The sequence below is a fragment of the Eublepharis macularius genome, chromosome 16 (assembly GCF_028583425.1).
Source record: "Eublepharis macularius isolate TG4126 chromosome 16, MPM_Emac_v1.0, whole genome shotgun sequence".
Classification (NCBI taxonomy): Eukaryota; Metazoa; Chordata; class Lepidosauria; order Squamata; family Eublepharidae; genus Eublepharis; species Eublepharis macularius.
In genome coordinates, this window is record NC_072805.1 from 45,526,840 (window position 1) to 45,554,599 (window position 27,760).

At 46.1% G+C, this 27,760-nt stretch overlaps 1 protein-coding gene across 1 annotated transcript; it reads right to left on the bottom strand.

The window, feature by feature from the left end:
- Nucleotides 1–27,163, bottom strand: LOC129344174 (dual specificity protein phosphatase 22-A-like). The gene is made up of 8 exons (XM_055000699.1): nt 27,149–27,163; nt 26,930–27,017; nt 23,789–23,822; nt 21,957–22,039; nt 14,180–14,229; nt 9,490–9,564; nt 6,962–7,133; nt 1–219 (listed from the first exon to the last, which is right to left on the bottom strand). The coding sequence occupies exons 2-8, from the start codon at nt 26,948–26,950 to the stop codon at nt 10–12; spliced, it is 645 nt and encodes a 214-aa protein (XP_054856674.1). The 5' UTR covers nt 26,951–27,017; nt 27,149–27,163; the 3' UTR covers nt 1–9.
- Nucleotides 27,164–27,760: the final 597 nt, after the last annotated feature.

The window sequence follows — 27,760 nt, forward strand, 5'->3', positions numbered from 1 at the left end:
GAGCTCCTGTTATCTGTTCATCCAACGACTGCTGGTGCTGCAGCCATAGGCGTTGTGTGAGAGAGGCCCTGTGGGGCTTGGAGCACTGATCCAGTTAGTTTCACTGTGTCCTGTTTGTTGCTGTTTTGCCTTCTCTTCATGCTGGGAGAGTAAACGCTGCAGCTCTTCTTGGTCATTGAACGGGTTCTTGCCATATTCCTGCCGGATCCAAGTTCGGTACTGCCAAGACAAAAGCCCAGAGGACCTGTAAACATCAAAGATACCAAGCATACATAGTGGGGCAATGTACATGAGAAAACTGGCATGGTTTGGACATATGCACAGTACATCTGGGTTGATGTGACTGTGGCACAAAAGTGGTGGTGGTGGAAAGTGCCATCAAGTCATAGCTGACTTATGGGGACCCCTGCCGGGGTTGTCAAGGCAAGAAACTAGCAGAGGTGGTTTGCCATTGCCTGCCTCTGCATCGCGGCCCTGGTCTTCCTTGGAGGTCTCAAATGTTGCTGGTTCAGGCCAGGTAGTTTAAATATGGAACATTTATAGCCCCCGATATAAGTCACTGCACTGGCTGTTAATATCTACTTGGGGGTGTTTAGATGAGACTTTGATCTATTTGTCTGTGCTATTTAAAGAAAAAATTAGTCACACAGAAAAATCAGTTGTGTGAACCCACCTAGAACCATGTGAGTGAGAAGAATTAGGAAATCAGGAAATTCAGTCCGCATAGTTTATTCTCCACCCGCCTCCCTCACCCTTTCTCTCCAATTCACAGCAGCCTTCACGGTCCCTAAAGCTACCACCACTGGTCATACATGCTCTCGAGGGGCACAAACTCCCACGAATTTTCAGGGGACTTTCCAATGGAAATTTCTGACTGGTTGCTTAGAGTGATATATGTCACCCCCTCACACACACACACAAGCTAAGAAACCCATCCACCGTTTACTTTTAATCAGGAAAGCATGCAACATTTCATTTCAGGGCAGGGATAACAGCTTTTGGCTACAAACAAAAAGGAAGTTTGAATTTCCTTTCTACAAAATAAACCAAACAAACAATGAGAGCCAGAATCCCAAATTGGGGCAAAGCAGGAGGTTCAGCCAGCTGGACAAAAGAAGAAGCTCGCTACGCAACTTTTTCTCCCTACCTGATGGTTTTGGTCCAAAATAAATATATAAATAGGCTTTTAAAAAAACAGTTTTCCCTCAAAATTCTTCACTTTTGTCTCCTTCCTCCACAAAGAAGCTTTGAGGCAGCATAAAATAATGATAATAAACCTCTTAGATCAAACCACAGCAAAGATTTAATAACTTACATATTAGATAAATCTTTGTGAGGGCTATAATTTGCAGATATAGATATAGATATCAAAGGCCAAACAGAATCAAGGATATTTGCAGGACAGAAGGGGCTGGTGAGGGTGGTATTTAACCCTTTCCTTGCTGCTGCCGTCCACACACACAAATCCTCCCTTGGGGTATTTTTCTCCCTGAGTATTTGTATCAGCCAAAGAGTTCTGGAGGAACCTGAAAGCTGGCACAGTTGTGTGTCATTTGATTTGTCCCAACAAAAGGCGATACATGGATTTTGTGCTTGGTTTTGGATTTTGCTTTTGAATCAGTGTGGCTATAAACCACTTATTTCTGGTTTTTACCCCAGCTGTACTTCTTTCCAGTCCTGGAACTGAAGGGGGGGGCAAAGTTTGCCAGGGAAAAACAGAGACCAAGAGAACAGCTAAATATCCTTCTGCAAACCTTATGTTTCATTTTTTGACAATTTTTTGACTGCTAGTGTGAATAAGTAGTTCTAGCTTGCAACCAAGGCTTCCTTTTGGCTGCAGTACAAAATGTCAAGTTGGCCATGGAGGTACTATGCTTAGTGGGGTGCAGTGTTGTAAAAACACAAAGCAATTCCATGCCTCGGGAATTAGGTCAGCAACAGGGTGATAAGTGAAGAACTGGGTGTGGTACACTACCACCCGAAAGCCCTTTTTGGCAAAGATGACATTTCCAGTCTATTTTGCAGAGGCTGTCTTGCTGGATTTGCCAAGTGGAGCAGAACGTCAGACCTCCACACGCAAGACTCCCTGTCTCCACCAACAACTGTATCTGGATCACAGCCTTAATCTCACAACTGACAGATTGGCTTCCCACTGGATTGTTTTTTTTTTAAACAGAGAGAGGCTCGTTCATTAGCAGCTGCATATGATGAGCAAAAATCAACAGGAGAGCACAAATCCGGGAAGAAATGTTCAGAGTTTGTTTCTTTTCTCCTAGGTGCTAAAGACACAGAATCTCTGTCCACAAATGAAAAGCTGGCAACCTCTGAGGGAGGAAAACATGACTGGTTGTGTTCGACATTTGAACTAGGGATGGGCACAAACAGCAATACGAACTAAAAAAAGCCACGAACAGCCCAATCTGCTGTTCGCGAACAAGCTGTTCATGAGGACCCAATTCTAAATGAACAGGTGTTTGTTGCAAGCCTCCTTCGTTGCTGTTCGTCAAGCCAGACAATCTGGCGCCTGCAATCAATTCCCTTGGCAACTTAGGCAGGGATTGTCTGAACTCTGTCTGAACTCTTGCTGTTGCCCTCGAAACCCCAATCTAAGCCCAGTTTAGCTTGATAGGCAGGTCTTCCTTTCAAGTGTGGAGCTCCAAATTTGTTACAAGGAAGCAAAGAGCAGGGGGGAGGGGGGCTCCCAGCTCTGGTTTTGCAGACAGTGAGGGAGAGACAGTTGCTGTGGGCATTTTGATAGAGAGAGTGCATTGGAGCTTGAATTTTCTTTGTGTGTGGTGCAATAGGGATCTACCCCTTCAAGTTCCAGGGCTGCTGCCAGGCTCTGGGCCAAGCTATTATTTATTATTGGTACCTTTCCTGCTGCCTGCTCAGGTCAGGTTTCTGGGAGTGGTGCAGTAGGGATCTTGACTTGGATGATGGCTGGAGGAGAGCCTGCTGGCCCCCATGAACAGCCAACCACGAACATGTTCGTGAACAGGGCCATGTTCGTGGTTGTTCATGAGTCCCTGTTCGTGGACGGTAATGAACAACGAACATCATGTTCATTTTTTTTTCTGTTCGTGCCCATCTCTAATTTGAACACCCAATTAAAAAATAATAATAATAAAATCCATCCCCTCTTTCCACCCCTGAAGCAGCTTTTTTACAATTTCTATGGAAAGATTTGATATTGATAGACTTGGTCAAAGGTTGGGGTTTCTACCCCTTTACTTCCACAACAAAAATGGCTAGATGTACTCTTTTTTTTAAAAAAATGAAGTTGCAGATTTAGAGGAGCAGTAGATCATGGCAGTAGGTCATGATAATGTGATTGTACTATAGTGATCTAGCGGTCACCAGTCCTTAAAAAACCTCCACCAAACACCATTCAGTGTGGGAGCTGGGAAGAGGGGTTGCAGCCATAGGAAAGCAGTTTAAAACTCTGGGCAGTATTGGCAATTCATAGCACATTTGTGCTACACACTTAAGCAGAAGTACCAAGGCTTGTACCAAACATGAGTGGGAACTGTAGTTTAATGAGGATGCTGGGATTCCTATTTCAGGTCCCTAATCCGCTTGGCAGCACTACAGTTCCCAGAATTCCCTGTGGTATGGGCTTGATCTCTGTTCCAGTGATTTTTAGAATCCACTTCTAGGTGTTCTCTGCACCCATACTTTAATACAAGGTGATGATGTAGGGTCCTATATTTTCTCCAGGATACTTTGTTGGTAGCAAACCTATTATTGCCTTGCAACCTGGTCCAAAGTGTGTCCAATGCTTCTGTACAGAATTCTCAGTGCTCTTATTATCAAATGCAATTCATCCAATTCGTCTGGGGAAAGAAGCCATGGCAGCTAACAACTTTTTAAAAGTTAGGTATAGGGTATATCTGTACCCTTACAGCTGCAGTAGCATAGTGGTTAAGTGGTTGGGTTGCGAATCAGCACTCTGCTGGTTCAAATCCCATTACTGCCATGAGCTCAGCTGGAGGCCTTGGGTAAGCCACTCCTCTCAGCTGTGGGGATAATAACAACACTGACTTTGTTCACTGCTTGGAAAGGGGCACTAATCGGTCTAGAAGAGTGGTATATAAACACAGTTATAATTATGAAAGCTGCCGTAGTATAGTGGTTAAGTGGGTGGGTTGTGAATAAGCATTCTGCTGGTTTGACTCCCACAACTGCCATTTGCTCAGCAGGGGGCCTTGGGTAAGCCACTCCTCTCAGCTGTACTATGGGGATAATAATAACACTGACTGTTCACTGTTCACGTGAAGAGCATGTGTCAGAAGGAGATGCAATGTTAGCTGGGAAGGGTAGTTTAAAAAGTCAGAGCGGGTGGCAGAGCTGTGTGAAGGAGCTGTGAAATGCTAGAAGGGAAACTTCAACCCATTAGAACCTCTTCAGTTCCAAGCCCAGCTCTGGAAGGCAGCTCCAGCCCATTTCCATTCCTCGCTGCCCTCTGGTTATGATCTCACATAGTTTAGACTGGAGAGGTGAAATTGACAGAGCCTTCAGGGAGGCGAAGATGAAATTGACAAACCCTCTGAGGAGTGATCTCTGCCGGCTCTGTCTTTTTAAACTTCACTTCCTGGCTAACCCTCCCTACCCTTGATGAACATGCACTGCGACCTCTCTGTAGAGTGACTGAGTGGGGCACTAATCTGTCTAAGAGGGCAGTATAGAAGCATATTACTAATATGCTAGTTTGCACATTCACTTCCCAAGCACTCCTCCCTGTGGGAACTATTAAGTAGTGGGTACGACAGTTCAAGTGATTTCCAATAACTCTTTTATGAACAAGAACATCACCATTGAAAGCACAAACTTCAACGGCAGTTATAGAATACTCCACTCCCCACCAAAACACACCCACAATTTAATTCAACCAATGGCAAACACCCGTTATCCAGAAACCCTATTCGCTAGTTCATTATTCTGTAGTGGAATTCTGATTGGCCGGCTCAACAACCCAGCCAATCGGAATGCAGCTGTAAGGAGCCTTGCTACTAAGGCCTTTTGCTTGAAGCTCCCTGTACACTATAGGAACCCTGTCCAAAAAACCCACACGCCTCGTGGCAAAATCAGATGCAGCTGCATGGGTAGAATTCCCTGTCATTTGGGGGGGATCTCCAGCCTCAGTGATTTTGCAATCCTCCGGCCATTTTGCTCCCAAAGCTCTTCCTGCACTCTATTGACTTCCAGGCGCCGGTTAATCATGTGGCGACAAGCTCTCTTTCCCACCTTCCTCTTCCCTGCTCCCCAGCACTGAGAATGCCCTGACTTTCATGGTTTGTTTAAAAAGCCCCTTTCTAAGAAGGAAGTTGAACTAAGAGGGCACACAGCCCACACAGGAACCTTTTCAGAAGCCACCACCTGGCATTTTAAGCTGCCACCATGCGGCCTTCTTTGGGCACTATGGAAACATTCCCTAGCAAAGGGGACCTCCGAGCCTCCTCAGAAAATCAAAAGAGCACAAAGATGGATTTCTGCGGACTTTTTCTGTCAGGGAGATTTTAGGTTCAACAGATGCATCGTCCCTTTAATTCTGAAGGGAGCTGGAACCAAAGTGGGATTTGCGCCACTACAGCCCGACAAGGACACGCCATGTTTTCCCTCCATCTCCTCTCCAGCACTGTTGAAGCTGAAGTACAGAGAAGGAACAACCAACTGAAGCATTCAGGAAAATTCTCCCAAGGCTGCTACATTCTAAAATGCAAACGGCGGGGAAACTGTGGTTGCAGTGGCCCTAGCACAGCCTGTGCGCTTGTCCCTGTGCCCCCCATGAGACCCCCTCCCATATGTGCTATTGAAGATGAGGAGGGAGAGGGGCCATAACCAAATGACAGACTATATGCCGTGTATGCAGAAGGCCCCAGGCTTAAGCCCCATTTAATTACAATTAAATGAAATTAAATTTCCGATTTAAAAAAGGATATCAGGCAGTAGACGTTAGGCAACCCTTTCTCAGTTTGAGACCCTGGAGAACTGTTGCCAGGCAGAACAGGCAATATCACAGCTGGATGGGCCAAAGGGTCTGATTCAGTAAAAGGCAACATCACGTGTTTGTGTTCCCCAAATAAACAATGGATGTGATTGTCTTATCTTTTGGAGGGGTGTTGCAGCTCATCGGTAGAGCATGCTTTGCATGCAGAAGGTACCAGGTTTAATCACCAACATCTCCACCTGAAGGTGGTGGGAAAGACCTTGGCAAGTAGAATAGCATCTGCTGGGCAAAGAGTTGCCAACACCAGCTTGGGAAATTCCTGGAGATTTGGAGGTGGTGGAGGGGGGCATAGTAGGGATGAGATGCAATAAAACAGGGGTCCCCAACACAGTGCCTGTGGGCACCTTTGCACCCGCTGACACCTTTCCTGGTGTCCACCAAGTGTTTTTAGTGAGTGGGCGTGGCCAGGTGGGGCTTTTATCAAGCATGGCTTCTGATTGGCTGTGCAAATTTTTAAAATCTTTGCTTCAGCAGAAGCTGCTTCCACAGCACAAGGATCTTCACTGTGTGACTGAAGGTAAGCTGCGGCAGCCATTTTGGGGCTCGCTCTGCCTCCTGTGGCAGCCATTTTGTGGCAGCCATATTGTTGCTGCACCCACCACACTGTGTGAGAGCTCCAAATGTGCCCACAGGCTCAGAAAGGTTGGGGACCCCTGCAATAGAGCCTGCCCTTTGAAGCTGCCATTTCCTCCAGGGAACTGATCTCTGTAGCCTGGAGATGCCTTTTAATTCCGGGAGAACTCCAGGCCTCCTCTGGAAGTTGGCAGCCCTAGTTGCGACTGGTTGGTGCAATGACCAGACTCGATATGTAAGACAACTTTTGGGGTTCACAATTTTGAATCCAGATTATGAAGACATCTTCTGTCTTCAGGGCTTCCCCTTGCAGAAAAATTAGCCAGAAAAGAGTGCTACGAAATGCTATCTGGTTAAGAAAGGAAGGCATCGGAAAGGTACCTCTTTGAGCAAAGTCGTCTCATACTCCTGCAGCTGCTGCTGGAACCCGAAGTTCGGACTCACATAAGAGCGGACGGTTTTGGTGGCTGCCAGGCACTCTTCCCAGCCAAAGTTGGTGACTGTCATCAGGTAGGCCACCAGAAGCGTGGTGCTGCGGGAAACGCCGGCTAAACTGCGGCGGCAAAATGAAGAAGGATTGAAAGTTGCCAATAAGTAACAGGGCAAGCATTAGTTAGGCTGTAGCAATGGCGACAAAGGCATCTCTTGCCCAAAGTCTTTCTCCTTGTGTTCTCGGACACCTTCCTGTATTTCCATGTATGTGTTGGCTGCCGCTTACCTGCAGCATGGAATTCAAGATGGCTACCCTTTTGTGCACCCCTTCAGAGCCCCGGAGAGAGAGAGAGCAATCCTTTAACTTCAAAGTGCTTCAGCCAACTCACTGTCTATTTCTTTGTCAGACTCAAACTGCTTTTTCTTCTCACACACACACACACACCTGCCCCCTTCCTTCTTCTGGAAAGGTCACCTTCTCCCAAGCTCCAACTAGCTCCTAAACAGGGAGACTGTATGTTACCAACGAAGATAGAAAAATCTGCAGTTCTTAAGGAACACAATTCTTTTGTTATAGGTCGTGGCTCCTGCCCCCTTACGACAAACCCGTTTACCCCAGCTCCGTAGCAATACTGTCTCTATCAGGCTGATGCAGTCACTGGCCAAGATCCAAAGAACTTCAGAAAGAGAGGAGGAGGAAGAGAAGGGCAGACTGTCTAGTCAGCAGTGTGTATTTCTGTGCTCAAGCCATGCCTTTGGCAAATGGCTTCTACACAATTGTTACCCAAATAGGTAGTCTCCTAATTTGTTGAGGGAATCAGCTTAAAGAAGACAAAGCAAGAGCGGGTAACTGGGATTCTCCACCTATGCTTATAGGGATGATTCTCTTAAAAGAACTCTTAGAATAAACCAGGCAGCTGTTCAACTGGATAGGTTTTTTAAAAGGGGGAATTTTTATTATTATTTATTATTATTTTATTTTATTTTAACATATTTATATTCCGCCCTCCCCACAAGCAGGCTCAGGGTGAATAAAAGGGCAAACATACAAAAATCACACACAGCACACATACGAGGCTAACTAAAAGAAAATCGAGGAAAAGGGAAGAAAGCCATTTCGGGAAGGTGATAGTTACCAGTCTCAAAGACAGAGGTTTACAGAGTCAGCAGCAAAACGACCAGCATTTCATGAAGAGACCCAAATGGATTTGGGGACACATGTTCGTATCCCAAGACAACACACATTCACTGTTGGCTAGGGAGACCAGTTATAGGGCAAAATGCTTCCTGGGGCAAGCTGACATCTTCGCCCAAAAGCAATAACTTGATGGTTTTTCCGAAGTTAGATAATGAGAGGCTTATTGGGCCTTCCTGAGGTGGGCTATAGGTGTAATCAGGGCTTTTTTTCTGGGAAAAGAGGTGGTGGAACTCAGTGGGTTGCCCTCAGAGAAAATGGTCACATGGCTGGTGGCCCCGCCCTCTGATCTCCAGACAGAGGGGAGTTTAGATTGCCCTCCACTACGCTCAGCGGAGCGGAGGGCAATCTAAACTCCCCTCTGTCTGGAGATCAGAGGGCGGGGCCACCAGCCATGTGACCATTTTCAAGAGGTTCCGGAACTCCGTTCCCCCGCATTCCCCCTGAAAAAAAGCCCTGGGTGTAAATGCTGCTTGATAAACCTTTGAGTACTGGATGGGAAAAGCTACCAGGTTTGCTGAATAGTGTTAGGTGATGTTTAGTCAAGGTGAATGGATGAGGGAAGTGAGGCAGGGCATGGATGAGATTAGCCAGGAGTTAACTGGGAGCCTCGTTGTCCTAAGTTATGCATCTCTTTGGGTCATGGAGAGGGTGTTCAGTCAGCCAGCTGCTCTCACTCTGCTTTTTAAAATGTTTTCCAGGCTCTTGCCTGGCTGGCATCCATTCTGTTTTATTTCAGGCCTTGCACTTATGCTATAGGAGGGAGGATGTTTATGATTTCATATCTATAAATGCCCCTCAGCAGGAGGAGGGGGTCTGACTGCTAACACAATCACCACCACGCCTTGAGTCAACCACGGCATCTGCAACCACCTACCTAGGCAGTCTGTGGCAAATTACAGTGGGCCAAATGACTCTTACATCACTGGCTGATTTAAAGAAAAACAAGGCCTACAATTGCTCCTTTAGCTCAAGTGGCAGGTGCTTCGAAAAATATAAGGGCAGGACTCTGGCTTTAGAGAAGGCAAAGGGATATTGCAGGTATGTGTAACCATGACCAATATAATTTTCTTTCCACTATTCCCTTTGAATATTTTCCCCAGTTCAGCTTGTATTCACTTCTAATGTGTTTGTTGAGCATTAAAATTATGCACATTTTTCAAAGCGATTGCATATCTCTGCAGAGATATTGCACACTCATATGCGCGCACACACACACATGTGTACACACTGTAGTGTGTTCAGCATGTTGGGGGAAAGAAAGAGGGGAGAATAATCTCACCAGTGAATGAGACATCTTCCTCCATGCAGCCGACATTCGTGAACAAACTGGATGCATTCCTTAAAATGCTGCAACCTGAGAGGGAAGAAAATGAACTAAGAAAAATTTCTCGCAAACCGATCACTAATCAATTTCCTTGACTGATTAACTTTTTAGCAATGAATGAGAAAACGTCTACTCTGTTTACTTGTCAAGCTTTTATAAACCTGTATTGCATCTCCCCCCTAACCCCAGTTCCACTCTTACAGTGAAATCCTAAGCAGAATTACTCCAGTCTATGCCCATTGAAGTCAAGTTAAAGTGTAAAGCTCCATCACCGGAAGTCTTCCCCTATTTTGGATCATTCTTTACTCAACTCACACACACACACATGGCACAGCGTAATTGACCCCTGGCCGTGCCTGCAGTCACAATGCTGCGCCTTTCTTCCCAGCACTCCTGCAGATCTGGAGAAGGAAGCCAGGTAGCTCCCTTGACCGTCACGGGCCACTGACCAAATGAGAGAGCACAAACTCAAACAAAGGCGTGGGCAACGCCAAGTGCAGTAAAAATGACGGTAAAGAGGGCTTTGAACCATGTACACAGCGGTTGCATTTCCTGCTTGGTGAGAATCCAGCAGCCTCGGTCCGTCTTCTAGGCTGGTACTTACTGAACGTGGAATCCCCTGCTTGCAAATCAGGTGCTTTACACCTGCGCTGTGGCTCCTCCCCGATCAGCTACCCCGTAGTAGTGCCAAATGCTACCACAGCAAAAGTGCACTTAACCAGTCTTGAACTGGTGACTCAAGGAACCTGAGGAAGGAAACCGGCCTGCGTGCAAACACACACCTCCAGCCAAATGCCATTCAGGCCAAGGAACCATCTATGCAGCAATAGGTTAGCACAGGTGACCACTTCCTTGCCAGGATAAAGGGCAGGCTTGCTTGCAGCTGTGGTTGTGTTTTGAGGGCAGTACAACACACACACACGAGCATAATTGTAAGTTTTTGGTAAAAAGAAAGCTCCAAGATCTAGAGTGAAACTTAGAATGTGCAGGAAACAGTAAAAGCTTATCTCTTCCCAGCTCAGCTGTGGACTTAGCACACTTCTAAGACACTCCTGTTGGCAGCAAACTGGCCGAAACCAAAAGCAATCGCACAATTGAAAGCTGCTGCTACAAAATCAGGGCACAAGAAAGCAGACCGGCTCACACAAGCTGCAGAACGGGCTTGCCACAGCCTAGTTTGACAGACTGAAGGAACGCCTTTATGGGGGTCAGGTACCAATAACTACATAAGCTATATTCATGGCCAAAGCACTTAAAGAGTCAGAACATGGATTCCACCCAGTCTTTCACTGCTTATTTATGAGTGGTGGGTTAGGGGCACGGCATGTGTTTTGCAGTGTAATAGGATTCTGTTCCTGGCATCACTAGCCAAAAGGGTCTCAGGTGCCAGGCACCATGCAAGAGATTCCAGATAGTGCTGCTAGGCAGAAGGTGAACTGTTGGTCTGATGGTACAAGGCAGCTTTAGATGTGGGGGGTTCTAATTATGGCAGCCAATTTTGCAAAGTTCTTGGAAATTTGAGGGCAGAGCTTGGGGAGGGCAGAGTTTGATGAGGGGAAGAAGCTCAGCTGCAATGTGACGCCATAGACCCCATCCTCTGAAGGAGCTATTTTCTCCAGAGGAACTGATCTCTGTAGCATGGAGATCAGTTTTAATTCTGGGAGAACTCCAGCCCCCACCTTGTGTTTGACAACACAACTCCCAATGTGTGTGAATGCATGTGTATGCAATAAGGGGAAGGTAGTCATTATTCTGAATTAATCAGCAAAGATTGCAGAGGGTATATATGGCCTTAAGACCCATTGGCCTTAAGAAACCATCACAGTTCAAGCTTAAATACCAGCGCTGAGGCTCCATTCTCCACTGATACAAATGTCCTGTTCAGACAAGATAGCCATGTACAATCAACGAGTGGATACAATATGGGAAAGCAGATGCTGGGAGTTTCTCTACACAAGACGCCTCAGTGTGTGTTCGTCAAGTGTAGGGAGATGCAATGTTAGCCAGGAAGTGTAGTTTAAAAAGACAGAGCCGGCGTAGATCACTCCTCAGAGGGTTTGTAAATTTCATCTACCCCTCCCCGAAGGCTCTGTCAATTTCACCTCTCTAATCTAAAACTGTGTGGGGTAGCAACCAGAGGGCAGCGAGGAATGCAAATGGGCTGCAGCTGCCTTCCAGAGCCAGTCTTGGAGAGGTTCTAATGGGCTGAAGTTTCCCTTCTGGCATTTCACAGCCCCTTCACACAGCTCCAGTGTATAGTGAAGCCTTTGCCCTGCCACTGGTTCTGTCTTTTTAAACTACCCTTCCCGACTAACATTGCATTTCCTGACACGAGTTCTTCACTTGTCAGATGTCTCATGTAGAGGGACTCTCAGAAACAGCTCGGTGAGAAAACTATTTATTTACCAAAAAAAAAAATCCCAGACAAAACTGGTGTAACTAGTTTTGGTGTAACTAGTGTAACTAGCTAACTGGTGTAACTAACTGGTGTAACTAGCATCTATTCTGGATACTAGTTCTCCTTTAGATTATTACAATAGCAAGCAGTGCTACAAAACTGGCGTGAAGTCTGCCGTACAGGCCTGCCCTAAACGTCTCCATTCCCAAAAGCGACACAGAGCTTGACTGTATCTTCTGGGACTGCCAATACACACGCTCCAGTATCCACGGGGTGGATCTGCCCAGAGACTGTGTGACTGTATGAGGACACAAAGTATTAACAGGCCTAAGGTCATCCCGATTCACTCCTTTCTCAAGTCGACTCTTGGAAAACCCTGGCTAAATTCACCGAGATTGTGAAACCCAAAATCTAAAGCAATGTGCAGAAAATAGCCCCTTAAAAACAAAGCTTCCTTCCTGTGGTCCATTGCTGGTAGGCATGATGTGATTGCAACAAACAGAAATGGAAGGGGGAGAAGGGAGAAACACACCAGCCGTGCTTAAAAAGGGCTCTTCCCCCCGCCCCAAAGCTTCTAAACGGGAATATTATTCCTGGGGAGGAGTCGCAGTATCATTGAATGCAGAAAGTCCTAAATGGCTGGAGAGAGCCAGTGAGGTGTAGTGGTTAGAGTGCTGGGCTAGGATCTGGGAGAATCAGGTTCGAGTCCCCACTCTGCCATGGAAGCTTGCTGGGTGACCTTGGGCCAGTCACACACTCGGCCTAACCTACCTCACAGGGTTGTTGTGGGGATAAAATGGAGGAGAGGAGAATTATGTAAGCCATCTTGGGTCCCCCATTGGAGAGAAGGGTGAGGTATAAATAAGTTAAATAAATAACATAAATTCAGCCAATGGCATCCCCAGTTATGAAGTCTGCAAGGGCTGGGAAAGACCCTTTGCCGCCTGAAATTCTGGAGAACTGCTCTGAGTCAGAGGCCATGCAAGCTTGTTTAGAAGGAGGAAAGAGAGGGCTGTTGCTGAACTCGGAGGCTAACCGTTCCTCTCCATCCCACTTTTTAACCAGAGATTGATAGCTGGTTTCTTTGTAATTATGTGGTTTTGTTTATTCAAATGTACAGGTCGACTAGGTATGGGCAGTACGAGAAGCAAGCGCTCAGGCAGTATAATCTTATGAGTCTTAAAATTCCAAAAAACTCTACACATGGCAAAATCCAAACTGTTCTCCCAGGAGACTTCAGAGCGATCCCCTTTCAGATGAGGGAAACTTTTTTTAGCCCCGTCACTCATCCCAGATATATAACTTGGGATAGGACAGTACAGTTTCTCTCTCCCCCCCCCACCGCGCTCTCTCGCTCTCTCACACACACATTCTTATTCCTTTCCTAAGGAGCTCAGGATAGTTTATATTCACTTTATCCTCACAACAACCCTGTGAGGTAGATCAGACCGAGGAAGTGTGACTGATTGGCACGAACCAGGAAAATTCCTGGTTCGTCACGTTTCATGAACCACGAACATTCATGAACTTGTCTCAGTCCACGAACCGGTTCGTTCGATTCGGGAAAACGTCACTTCCGAGTCAGCAGAAGGTCTGCAGAGAGCCCATTCCTCCCCCTTGCCTAGGAAACTGACTGATCAGCGCCAGGCTGTCTGCAGTGATGAATCAAAATATGAACCAAACAAACCGGGCTAAAATTTGTCATGGTTTGTGAGGAATGAGCTCCCACGAACCCTGGTTCGTGAACCACGAACCAGCCCAGTTCGTGACAAGCTTCGGTTCATATTTCAGTTCGTGCCCACCTCTATAACTAACCCATTAATGAGTTTCCATCAGCAAATAGTTGCTTTGTACTCAAGACAAAATGAGAATCTGGTGTGCTAGCAGCACTGATCAAAGTAAAGAAATCTAAATAAATCAATAAAGTAAACAGATATTGAGGTTGGAAGCCAAAGGTCCCGTTCAGACCCCAGCATACCTTCTTGGGCTTTCCGTTTCTGAATTCAGCCCCATGCCCATCAGAGGCGATCCCAGAGGGGAATTCAGCTTTGAGCGAGTGGCTTCTTGTGTGGCATAGAAGGTACATATTCTGCCCTGCATTCATTTCAAAGCCCAGAGTATTTGTATACAATGTAAGCAACCAGAACACATTTCCCTGATCAATAGATGAGGAAAACCTCAACATTCCACAAAGAACACTGGCGGGCATGATGCGTGCCCAAACATAAAAAACGAGAAAGGACTTACAGGTTTTGATTAGAAGAGTCTGAAGCAGCTATGCAGAGATAGGTCATGTCCTGCAATGAGAAAGACAATGTTCAAGATGTTTTCAGAGGTCTCAAAATCAAAGCTTTACCATCTCTTCATTCCCCAAACCTTTTACATTCCTCTCTTTATTTTATGCAATGGAGCCGTTAAGAGATGTTGAAAAACGGGCAGCGGGAAATGAGGGGTTACTTCACCTTGACCCCTCACCACATTTTTGCACTGAAAATCCCCCCACCCCAGCTGTTTTAGCCCCACTGGGGGAAACAAACAGATGTAAGTTTTCCTCAGCAGAGATAAAAATAGATCGGGGTAGGGAACAAGATTTTCAGAAAGAGAACAGGCCAAGAGCAAGTTTAAATAACCCCTCCACCTTTCCCTTTAAAAAGCATTCCCAGAAGCTATACTCTATAAAAGTTTAAAAGTTAATTAAACGGATCATAGAAGTCTATGTAATGTGCAATTTTGTTCTTTATGTTGCTATGAACTTCACCTGTAAAAGATAACAAGCATGTTATCAATTCCTTGATCGGAAACGACAGGAACGGAAACCAAAAGAGCTTTCTCCTGAGCTCTGACCTTGCCAGCACTGACCCCGTTAACTCAGCTCAACCTCTGATAGAGAGAGACGCAAGTGAATTCTGAATTTGAGTCCTTGGGCAAAGCAAATGATTATCTCCCCTTTCATCGCAACCCCTCCCAAAGCATACATGATTTCAAAATTGTGTCCTAATTTAACTGTAGCTCTGGCCTTACGCTTTCTTTCTCCCTTCTGCTGATTTCAGTACAAATACATTCCCTCTCAATTGAAGAAGTGAGCTGTGGCTCACGAAAGCTCATACCCTACCACTAATTTTGTTAGTCTTATAAGTGCAACTGGACTCTTGCTCTTTTCCCCTTCCCAATTGTGTTTGTTGTTCGGCTTCAGATAAATGTGGATGTTGCTCCAATTTATTGATCATATTTCTGTCTCGCCTCTTCAGAGTCCTGCTCAAGGCAGCTTACAACTAAAATAATATTAAAACATATAATACCAAGCCATTAAATTTATTTTATTGGACTTATACCCTGCCCTCCCTGCCAACGGGCTTAGGGCAGCTTACAACAGAAAACAAGCCATTGGACATAAAAAGCATAAAAACTATACACAAAACAGACTGCAGATTATTTTTAAAATCTGGTCAGAAAAATGTAATTAAAAGCTTGGGTAAAAAGATGTGTTTTGGTCTGGCAGCTAAAAGACAGTAGGCGAGCCTAAGGAGGGAAAAGCACTCCAGAGGTGAGGTGCCACCCCAGAGAACGCCCCGTTTCTAACTGCCACTCACTTCACCTCTGAAGACGGGGGCACAGAGAGCAAGGCTTAAGAGGCAAATCTTAGCTGTCAGGTCGGATAGTATGGGACGAGACAGTCCTCCTTCTAACTTGCCTGCTATCCAAGATTATCGCTCTTCTTGCCACCAAATAGATCCAGAGGAGTTAGCCGTGTTAGTCTGTAGTAGCAAAATCGAAAAGAGTCCAGTAGCACCTTTAAGACTAACCAACTTTACTGTAGCATAAGCTTTCGAGAATCACAGTTGATGCATCTGACGAAGAGAGCGATGGTTCTCGAAAGCTTATGCTACAGTAAAGTTGGTTAGTCTTAAAGGTGCTACTGGACTCTTTTCGATCTTGCCACCAAACACAGCTAACCAATCTACCCAAACCCCACTTCCTTGCATGTTCACACTCATCCGAAAATATAGAAAGACCTTTTAAGTTTTCCTGATGTGGAAGTTTTCTTTTTTTATTTTAAATCAGCTGAAGTTTTGAAAAAGATCTTTCTACTCTTACATTGGTTACAGGCAAGAAAGAAGCAAAGGACAGGGTTGCACATCGAGTGCGCCACAAAGGTTATTCTGGTGGCAGCTGCTTTACTATGGCAGGCCCCCAGGGGCCATCGGCCACGGCCAAACTCACCCTGTGGGAGCTGGAAGAGGACAGAGAAGTACCACAGAGAAGGGGTGGGGGGTCTAAATGGCTTGGGGGAAGCAGAGAGGATATTAAGATCAGGTTAATTATGAGGCTAAGTACACTAGGGGACATGGACTTTATCCAAATTGATAACTGCAGCACAGTCACTGGGAAGAGAGGGGCAGCCTGTTGTGAAGGGAATGAATCTTGTGAGCAGTTTTTTTTATTATTATTTTTTTTTATTAACTACATTAACTAATAATACAAAGGAAAGAAGGGAAACAAGGGAAGGAAAGAGAAAAAAAATCCAAACAACAACATATAACATCTACACTACACAGAATGCTTTCCCTTCATACTGCCATTATTAAAAACTAAAGCTTTGTATAATATTGATGGAGTGGTCGACCTTACAAAATGCAAATTACAATTCAAATTCAAATTAAGTTTTCCTCCCCCTCCTGGGTCCCGGACGCAGTTCTCTCTGAGCAATTGCAGCCGCAGTGCTCATTTCCTCCCCCCGCCCCTCAGACTTCTCGTTTTCTTCTTGCTTGGTGTCTCGCTGAAATTCCGGATTTTTATCCTCAAAATCCCTTAGTTGATCTTCTGATAATATCTTGTAAGCTTGATCTTTGTAACTGAACCAGATGCCTTCAGGAAATAACCATTTGTACTTTATTCCACGTTCCCTCAGAAGAGCTGCAAGCTTTTTATACTTAAAACGTCTTTTCCGGACTAAAAATGGGACGTCTTTCAATATCCTGACCTTGTTACCCAAAAAGTCCAGATCCGCATTGTATGAGTTGTATAGGATGATGTCTCGGATCCTTTTAGATGAAAAATCGATGATGATCTCGCGAGGCAGCTGACGCTTCGTTGCATATTTTGAAGAAGCCCTACGGACCTCCAAAATGGCGCTTTTAACCTCTTCTTTAGTTGCCTTCGCGGGTGTCGCCAATAGTTCCGAGACCAAACCCCATAAATCCTCATTTTCCTCCTCTTTCACATTCTGGAGGCGCAAAATTGTTTGTGTTCGTTCCACTTGTAGCCCGATCAGCTGGTTCTCCACCAGCTTTAACTCTTTATTCGTAGCCTTCACGAGTGACGCACTTTCCTGAGCAGACTTCTCTGCCCCCCCCCCGCTGCTTCCTTAATGGTTTTCACTTCGCTCTCAATTAAGCCCACCCTTTGATCTGTTTCGTTCAGCTTGTCAACAAAGGGTTTTATGGCTTCAGTAACTGACCTCCGCACCAGTTCTTCGAGCGACTCTCCCTTCCCCTGCAGGGCACCCGTAATTGACTTGCCCAGGGCGGGACTCTGTTTTTTCGCTGCCATTTTAGGGGGGGGGACCGCCAGCCAAATTCTGAGACTCAGCGAGGGGGAAGAACGAGCCTTCTTAGCTTCAGATCCCACCACTCCTTCGCGTGCGCTTGTAGTAACAGAAGGGATTCGCTTACTTGCAGGCTTCCGCCTAGTTCTGCTCTTTGCCGTTTTCCATGGCCCGGCAGCACATGAGGCGCCGCGCACGTCTGCCGGCCTCCATAGGGACAAACGGGCAATTTACCCCCCGCATAGGTTTCGGGGGGCTCTTCCTGCAGCGTCCCGGACCCTGCCTCCCTCCCTGGGAGTCCTGGGGGCTAATCTTCGCAGATCAGCCGCCCGGTCAGGGTGCTCGGGCGCTTCCTCTCGGACCTGCCGAGAGGAGCGTCCGACATGGCCGGGAAAACGAAAACGAATCATGTGAGCAGTTTTTTTTAAAGGCTTTGCAGTGTCATTAACTTCCACATGCAAGCTAACCTGGTCCTCCACCTTGCTCCCAGGCCCCACACAAAGGGTATCCACGCAAATGAATTGTGTTCTGCTACCAGCTTCATCTCCACCACTAGAGATGGAGTGGAGCCATCCACCAGAGGCTGAGCTGCCTGCCTTTCGCCCAGGCTGTGGTGGCTGGGAACAGAAGCTTGGCTCTGCAGTTTCTCGGGCCAGCTCCAAGATTGACATGTTGCTCAACGCATCCATGTGTTTCCGGTTCCCCTTTTTTTCTTCCAGCCCCACTCCCTCCATGTGTTGTAAGACCTCTGTGTGGGGATCGCCATCTGTCTAGCAACTCGGCAGAGCTGCGGCCCAAGTAGCTGCGGCTTTTCTGGGTGGTTCCTCCCATCTTTGATTTTTTTTCCTGTTCTTCCTCTGCAACATTACTCAGTATCTTTCCCCAAGGAACTAGCTTTCATTTGTTCTTTTTTTTAAAAAAAAGAAAAATATGTTCTCGGGAAGCAAACGGGAGTGACTGATGGGGCAGGGGTCACCTAAGGCCATCAGAGCAGGTAACACTCCTTCCCCCACAGTGCAACACGCACTTTCCCTGGAGCTCTGGCATTACTGGGCATACATGGCTTGCCGTGCTGTGTTCAAAAGATGCCTGGAGGAGGGAAGGGCATTTGCATCTACAGTTTGGGGAATGAGGCGAGAGGAGCAAGGCAGGGGGGCAGAAGCAGAGGCCACCCCCTCCCAACCCACCAACTGAAGCCACCCCCTCACTTTCCTCATTGTGGAACAGGACTGCCAACTTCCAGGAGGAGTAGGGTTGCCAGCCTCCAGGTAGTGACTGGAGATCTCCCGGAATTACAACAGGTCTCCAGGCCACAGAGATCAGTTCACCAGGAGAAAATGGCTACTTTGGGAGGTGGACTATGGAATCATGCCATGCCAAGGTCCTTTCCCTCCCCAAACCTCACTTTCTCCAGGTTTCAACCCCCAGATCTCCAGAAATTTCCCAACTTGGAGCTGGCAACCCTAAGGAGGAGCCTAGAGAGATCCTCTCCAAGAATGACACCTGATCTCCGGACTATACAGTTCAGCTTCCCTGGAGAAAATAGCTGCTTTGGAGGGTGAACTCTATGGCTTTATACCCTGCTGAGGTCCCTCCCCTCCTAAACCCCGCCCTCTCCAGGCTCCACCCTCTCCAACCCTACACAACATTCCACAACCCTCCACAGGACTCCCATTAGGTTAGCCAGCCTTTCCACGCAGCCCTTTTAACAGCCACTCGTTCTGCATATACTAAAAAGAAATTATACGGATCTCCCTCCACCACTGATTTCTGCAAATCCAGCTGTTCTAAAAAGGCACACAACCAAGGCCTTTTGGGTTTTCTATAACTAATCAAGAGGCAACCTCGGTGTATAGGAAATCCTAAGGCAGCAGGGAAACCGCTCAGCCGAGGACAACAATCAAAGTACTGCAAAGTGTTGTAGTGCTATAAATAAAGTATGGGTATAATTAGATATTCTTATAAAGGAGTTTTTTTCTGGAAAAAAAGGTGGTGGAACTCAGTGGGTTGCCCTCGGAGAAAATGGGTCACATGGGCTGGTGGCCCCGCCCCCTGATCTCCAGACAGAGGGGAGTTTAGATCGCCCTCCGCGCCACTGAGCGGTGTGGAGGGCAATCTAAACTCCCCTCTGTCTGGAGATCAGGGGGTGGGGCCACCAGCCCATGTGACCCATTTTCAAGAGGATCCGGAACTCCGTTCCACAGCGTTCCAGCTGAAAAAAAGCCCTGTTCTTATGCATCTTCTGGGGTCTCCCAGCTTGTGTTAAAAAGCCTAGCGAATCAAATGTTTGTTTACTTAATTTCTCTCTTTTGCATTCCATCTCTCCTCTAAAGAGCTCACAGTAGCTTACAGAAGACTCCCCCCCTCCCATTTTATTGGCATACAAGGCAGGTTGCAGCTGAGACTGAGAATGTGTGGTCCAAGGTCACCCTATGAACTCCACGGCTGAGCGGGCTTTTGAACCCAGATCTACTTAGTCCAACACTATTCACTACACTATACTGTGAGCTGCTGTAGCACAATGGATAAGTGGTATGGTTGTGAATCAGAACTCTGTTGGTTCGAATCCTACTCCTGCCATGAGCTCAGTAGGTGGCCTTGGGTAAGTCATTCTTCTCAGGCCAGCTCCCCAGCTGTATTGTGTGGATAATAATAATACGAACTTGTTCACTGCTCTGTGTGAGGCAGTAATCTTTCTAGAAGAGTGGTATATAAGTGTTGTTGTTGTTGTAAGGACAGTGTAAGGCAACTGGAGAAACAGCCTCACTGGCTTAAGGCAATAGTTTTTTGTGGAGTTATACTGCCCTCTAGTGTCGTCGACAGCTTATGGTCTCTTCATCAGTAAACCCAGCATTTCTCAACTGTGAACTAACACGATTGTTCAGAATATTTAACTCCAAGGTAGCTGGTCATTTGTTATATGTGGCTGGTGTATGGATAGCAACTGTTACTGAGGGTATTGAACAACCACTAATTAAGTTCCTTCGTAGTATACTGGGGGGGACCCAAATGTGTGGCCGGTGTTGTTCTAAGAGCCGAAGTGGGTGAAATCTCTTATGAAAGTATGCCGTGGAGGAGGGCATTTAATTTAAAGCTAAAGATCTTGCAGTCAGATCCAGAGTTAAGTTTGCTTGGTCTTATTATATTAGACAATCATAAGAGCAACTGGGACAAATTAATGAATTACAAGTTAATGGGCCTAGGGATTTCAACGGAATTGACTGGGAGAGCAAACGTTGATGAGCTAAGACATCTGATCGGAATTCGTTCCAAACATCTCAGTTGCAAAAGCAAATCAATCAGGTCAAGAAGAGTTTGCTCAGCCTTCACAGTTGGCATTCCCCTACCAGTTCGTATCCCAATGTATTTTTTAGGATTTAACATATCCTGAATATAGACGTCCCTTTATGTTGGCACGTCTTAACGCTTTACCATCTGCACTCTTGTCAGGTAGATATGCTTGGGGCTTTTTTTTAGGGGGAACGCAGGGGAACGGAGTTCCAGAACCTCTTGAAAATGGTCACATGGCTGGTGGCCCCACCCCCTGATCTCCAGACAGAGGGGAGTTTAGATTGCCCTCCGCGCCACTTGGCGGCGCGGAGGGCACTCTAAACTCCCCTCTGTCTGGAGATCAGGGGGCGGGGCCACCAGCCATGTGACCATTTTCTCTGACGGCAACCCACTGAGTTCCACCACCTCTTTTCCCAGAAAAAAAGCCCTGGATATGCTGGTATTCCATACACGGAAAGAACATGTAATTGCGACCTTAATCGTGTTGAATCCATTGACCACCTACTTTTAAGCTATCCTGAATTTTTAAAACTGATCCCACCCCTAATTAATAAGGATTCTGTTTCTCCAACTGCCGAGGCTCCCAGGCTAATGAGCAATGAAGATGGATGGGTTACCTATAGGGTCGCTAGATTTTTGGCTGTCGTTATAGAAATACAGAACTGTATAACTGTATAAACCCTATCATTATGTGGGTAGTTTCCCATTAACAACCTAAACATAAACTATTAGCGGCTGTTCGAGGCCACTGGGTTGAATGAACCGTAATAGAAAAGAAAGGAACTAACTTGATTGCAGGTGGTAGGCTGGGGTAAATGGTGGCTCACCCCTGAATTGCTGAAATACTTCTTCCCATTTTTCAGTTGCTACCCATAGCAGACTTCTAGGGCTGCCAACTTCCAGGTGATGGCTGGAGAGCTGGAATTACAACTCATCACCAGGCCACAGAGATGAGTTCCCCTGGAGAAAATGGCTGCTTTGGAGGGTGAACTCTATGGCTTTATACCCTGCTGAGGTCCCTCCCCTCCTAAACCCCACCCTTTCCAGGATCCCCCCCGCCCCAAATCTCTAGGCATTTCCCAACTTGGCCATGGGAATCTTAATCCTATGCATAGATGGGAGTAACTGCATAGGATTGCATAATTACATTGATAACACCAGACTGCTTCCGTTCTCCTCCATACTCACGTCCAGTGCAGGGCTGGCATTGTTATGCACAGACAGGATGTGTGTGATGCCGTGCTTGGCCAGGTTCTCTCTGTCTTCTGAATCTATAAGCAGACAAAAATGTCTAAATGGTAAGTTGGGCCCAAGCTGTCCCATATGATTGAATGTTCTTCCTTTAAAAATTACCTGCTCTGAGAAAATTAGCATGTCAGAGAAAAGGCTAGGATGAACTCCTACTGCATTTATAACCCACCGTTCTCCCCAGCGAGGACCCAAGTCCTCTCCTCCATTTTATCTTCACAACAACCCTGTAAGGTAGGTTAGACTGGCCCAAGGTCACTCAGCGAGCTTCCATGGCAGAGCAGGGAATCGAACCCAGATCTCAATCTGTCACTCTAACCATTACACCATACTGTATGCTGGGATTTTATAATGGTCAGGTGTATTCATTTTTTTATTCAAAATGTGAACACCCCACCACCCTCTGCAGGAAGAAGTGATACAGTTCAAACACAGTAAAGACTCCCGGAGCACCTTTAAGACTAACCAACTTTATTGTAACATCTGATGAAGAGAGCTGTGGTTCTCGAAAGCTTATGCTACAATAAAGTTGGTTAGTCTTAAAGGTGCTACTGGACTCTTTACTATTTTGCAACTACAGACTAACATGGCTAACTCCTCTGGTTCAAACCTAGGTTTACCATCTGAGTGAGAACTAAGTAGTCCTGGGGTGATTGGTATAGGGTTGAAGGACCCACAGGGTTTTTAAGAGGCACAGGGGATGGAGTTACCTGCATTATTATACAGCTGTGATGTCAGTTTCTGGATGCTAGACCAAACAGTTTAACTGCTGACCTGGTTGTCTTTATTTCAGGGTTGTTTCTTTAATCTGAATTTTTATTATTTGTGCTTTGATTTTTGTTCTGTGAGCTGCCTCAAGCTGTTTTCCACATATACATCTTCTAAATAAACAAAGAAGACCCAGACCTTGCCAAAGGCTGCAAACAGTTTGTATTGGACAGAAAAGCCAAGAAGTTGGTAGAGCCCCTGGGGTCATCGGAGTGGAGTAGGGGAGAATCTAGCATCAGTGGAAACGGGGGGGGGGGGGGACAAGCGACAAGTGACAAATGACACTTGAACGGCAAGCGGATCGAGTGGAGGGCAAGTGGAGGGCAAGAGAGCTGGAAGAAATACACTTGCCGTTCAAGTATCATTCATCACTTGTCGCTTGGCCCTGGGTGAGCTTGGGTTAGTATGGGACAACCTCAGGGTGACTGAAAAATCTCATGTACACACCTGCAATCAGTACGCTAGTGATTCTTAAAGTCAGTTGCACCGTTGAAGTCCCAGGAGCTCTACCAACTTCTTGGCTTTTCTGTCCAATATTAATTGTGTTTTTACTTCTTCCATGGGGTTCACATAATTCTCCCATCCTTCATTTTATCCTCATAACCAGGGCTTTTTTTCAGCAGGAATGCAGTGGAACAGAGTTCCGGAACCTCTTGAAAATGGTCACATGGCTGGTGGCCCCACCCCCTGATCTCCAGACAGAGGGGAGTTGAGATTGCCCTCTGCACCGCTGGAGCGGCACAGAGGGCAATTTAAACTCCCCTCTGTCTGGAGATCAGGGGGCGGGGCCACCAACCATGTGACCACTTTCTCCGAGAGCAACCCACTGAGTTCCACCACGTCTTTTCCCAGAAAAAAAGCCCTGCTCATAACCCTGTGAGTTGCGAGATGAATAAGAGCAGCGGGAGCAACCATAGCCATTTAGCTTCATGGCACTCAAACCGGGGGGTCCCTGTCCAATGAGGTTTCCTATGAGAGAGAGAAAGCAGCTGCAAAATACCCACCTCTGATGTTTCCAAGGTACAGGCCCTCCACAATCTGAAAAGAGGCCAAGAAGAAGAAGTTAGCATTGCAGGGGCTGTGGTGTGGGATAGATCCATTGATGAATTGTGAAAAAAAAACCCAAGGTACTCCGGATGAATCCTCCTCTATTCAGAGCAGAGAGCCCCATAGGATGCTATTACAAACTGTGACAGACATCAGTGATCCGTAAGACAGATGTCACATTGCATCCCACTGGTAAGTTGTGTTGTGAGCAAAGACACACAACCTGACTGCCCCATCGTGCACAATTTGCTCTGTGAATGGAACAACCCTCCCCCTTTCCACCACCTGGCTGCAGCATTTCTTTGACAACCATTTTTTTTAAACACTCAGTTTTAACAGACTACTTGGTGCACGGTCATAATGGGGCTGCAGAGGCACAGAACCGGCAGTTTTGAAAAACAGAATTCCGGACCCTCCACCTGCTGCCTGGTTCTGAGAATGCACCAGATGAGGGACATGCAATCGAAACGTAATCTGTTCCCGCCATGACCTTTTAAACCATGAGCAATGGGTGCCGCCTGGAAGCACCAAGTCTCTGTTTTGTGTTGCTACAGCAACAGCGCTCTCCGAACAGCCTCAAGGCCCTGCTCCAAGACTGCATCCAGGGGTTATTTTTAAACCCTTACCAGAACTTAATCACGCTGGCTTTGGAAAAAGCAGGTGCCATCTCACATTCTTTCCTCCCCCCTTCTGAAGAACAGAGAATTTTCATGATGTGTCAGATTTTCCCATGTAGTAAACACAAGTTACCTTGGAGCAACCCTGGCTGATACCTCTCTTCCTAAAACGAAACTTATGGATGGTACTTTGAAATGTTTGTGTGCGTGTGTTACGTGCCATCAAATCGCCTCCAACCTACGGCAACCCTATAAATGAAAGACCTCCAAAATGTCCGATCGTTAACAGCCTTGCTCAGATCCTGCAAACTGGAGGAAGTGGCTTCTTTGATTGAGTCCAGCCATCTTGTTTTAGGTCTTCCTCTTTTCCTACTGCCTTCCACTTTTGCTAGCATTATTGTCTTTTCCAGATAATCTTGTCTTCTTGTGATGTGACCAAAGTACGATAGCCTTAGTCTTGTCATTTTAGCTTCTAGGGAGAATTCAGGCTTGATTTGATCTTGTACCCACTTATTTGTTAAAGTGGGGGTCGTTAAAGTGATCTTCCAGTAACTAATGCTTTTTTTGTGGCTGCGCTTCCCAGTACTGAGTACCAGCTCTCCCAGGTTCTGAGGGGAGAACTGGTGGAAATCAGTGCGACCGAATATATGAGTTCTCATATCTGTTTAAAAATCCAAAAGAGCACAGACTAAAATTCTATATATGTCAAAGGAAGGGAGTCTAAGAAGATTTCCCATCCAATTATATTACTTCTGGCAAAGAAGGAGCAATTAACAGAGATTTGAACCCAAGATCACCTCAAGATGTTTAAGCACTCTTCCATATATTTACTTGGAAGCATGTTATGTTTAAACTACTTGCCAGATTTTCTGAAAAATAAGACAGGTTTAAAGCATCTATTTTTAATTTAATTTGCATTTAGTCGGATGCTGATAGGAAATACGCAGCCATTGAAAATGAGGAGACATGTTCGGCTCTCTCTTTTTTTTGCAGATTATAACACAGTATTTCCCACATGTTTTTAGGATTATATTTGTAACCATGAAGACTAGAAACCTGATTTTTGGTTTAAAGTCAGGACTCAGAAGTCTATGCATGATAGAAAACCCCTTGTTGTGCAAAATTGTAAAATGCACACACTTTGTGCAATGAGCTTGAAGGTTGGCTGTCCGTTACAAGGAAGCCAGCATTCTAGTCTGAGGAAGAAATAAACACAGACATTTCAAGGAGCAGCTATATGGGTACAGTCTTCAACTGGCATTTCTAACTGGGTCACTGAATCTAATTTTAATTCAGGCAAGCTGCAACTTTCCTTGTTATGTGGGGACACGAGCCGTAATGGATCTCTCTGCCTAGCCAACAGCTGTGGCAAGTTAATATGTCTGTATATTAAAGAAATAGACCATTAAAACGTTGCTGAAAATACATGACATTATAGCGAGATTGAGGAAACTACAGTGAAATCTGCATAATTCCTCACCAGTGAACTGGGCCGAGGAGACTGTAGGAGGCAGGAGGCAGCGGTGGGAGGGGGGATGCTGCCTTTCCAGGGAAAGACGGACGAATTTTGATTTCTGCTCGTGTTAAAAACCTTCTTTGCTATTGAAACTCACCTAGTCAGTGTCTGCTGTGCACTCGCCGTTTTAACAACCACGTTAGAGAATTTCAAGGGTATGAAAACCTCACAGACATTTATCTCAGCAATTCTTGTGCATAAAGTATGGGCAAGATGTAGACTCTTATAGACAGAAATCATACCTGCCAACACGGATTGCACTTATCTATTTATTTACTTCATTTATACCTTGCCTTTCTCCCCAACAGAGGCTCAAAGTGGCTTACATTGTTCTCTCCTTCCTTTTTATCCTTACAACAACTCTGTGAGGTTGGTTAGGCTGAGAGGAGGTGACGGGCCCAAGGTCAGCTTCCATAACAGAGAGGCGATTCATACCTGGTTATCCCAGACCCTAGTCCAACACTCTAACCCCTAAACTGAGGGTACTGGTCACATCATGAGAAGACAACTTATTGGAAAAGAGAATAATAGTAGGAAAAGAGGAAGATTTGATATGAGATGGCTTGACTCAATAAAGAAAGCCACAGCCTCCAGTTTGAAAAAAGCTGAGCAGGGCTGTTGTTAATAGGACATTTGGAGGCTGTTAATTCACAGGGTCACCATAAGCCGGAAGAGACTTAACAGCGCATGACACATCTAAGGGTGAAGCCAGGGTGGGGGTGATTGGGTGCACTTTCTCCACTTAAGAATTCCCCTACCTTCTGAAACACAGTATTTCAAAATATGTAACACATTAAAATATACAACAATATCTGGATGCATTCATTTCCTACCCTGAAATGTGCCAGCCCCATCTGGGGAAGGCAGCTGCTACAGTCCTATCCTATCATGTGAGCCACCCGTGGTATATTTCTATTGTCTCTCTTGCATTTTGCAGACCTTAAAAGAATTGCAAGGACTTGTACCTTACTCATACCAGAGCCCATGGTAGCTTTTTGTTCCTGGCACACACACGCACAAACAATCCGCTCACTCCAGCTTCCTCTTGGTAACCTGCACAACACCACACAAAGAGAAAAGACACATTTGGGACTGAGACTCTCTTTGTGTGCCTGACTCAATCAACAGGGTATGCACCCCCTGAGAAGTAATGGGGTACGAGCCAGCAAGCTCTGTCCACTTACCAGCTCTGCTGGATCTCTGGTGGCAAGACGGCTGAGGACAGGAAGCAGAGGTAGTATATTAAGGGTCACGGGAAGTTGAAGCGTGAGGGGCTCAGGTTTCTCTTCCTGATCTGACCCTACCAGTTGTGACAGGTAATCCTTGCTCCGTTGCCTGCTAATCCTTGGGGGGGGGGTGTTCCTCTCCTTTTGCATTTCCATTTCTGCTTTAATGAGTCATTGTATAGCATCTGTTGCCAAGTGCCCCATGTACTGTTGCAATGCAGAGATTCATCTTTCAAAAGAAGGGGGCATTGCACTAAGCAACTGGTGGGGGGGGAGTTATCAGGTTGTTTTTGGAATTGGGGGGGATTCTAATCCAAACTCCATGTTGTACCTTTGTTGCTCTTTTGCTCTCAGGTTGTGGCAACCTTGCCAGCAAGCCAACCGGCCCCTGGGATCCAGCCAAGACTTCCAGAAGAGGCTCCTACTTCTCTGCCGCGGCCTGCTTTTCCCAGCCAGAAGAACTTCATTCATTTTCAGCCTGGAGCTTTCTGCATCAGCTCCCAAAGACAGCAAGGAGAGTTGCCCATTTTGACTCGATAGGGATTCACCCAAAGAGTGACGCGCTCCAGA

Coding starts and splice junctions, on each gene's coding strand:
- LOC129344174 (XM_055000699.1), bottom strand. CDS start 26,950: ATGGGCTCTGGTATGAGTAAG. Junction 22,040..23,788: donor GTACCTTGGAAACATCAGAG/GTGGGTATTTTG, acceptor GTCTGCTTATAG/ATTCAGAAGACAGAGAGAAC. Junction 220..6,961: donor AGACGACTTTGCTCAAAGAG/GTACCTTTCCGA, acceptor TTGTCTTGGCAG/TACCGAACTTGGATCCGGCA.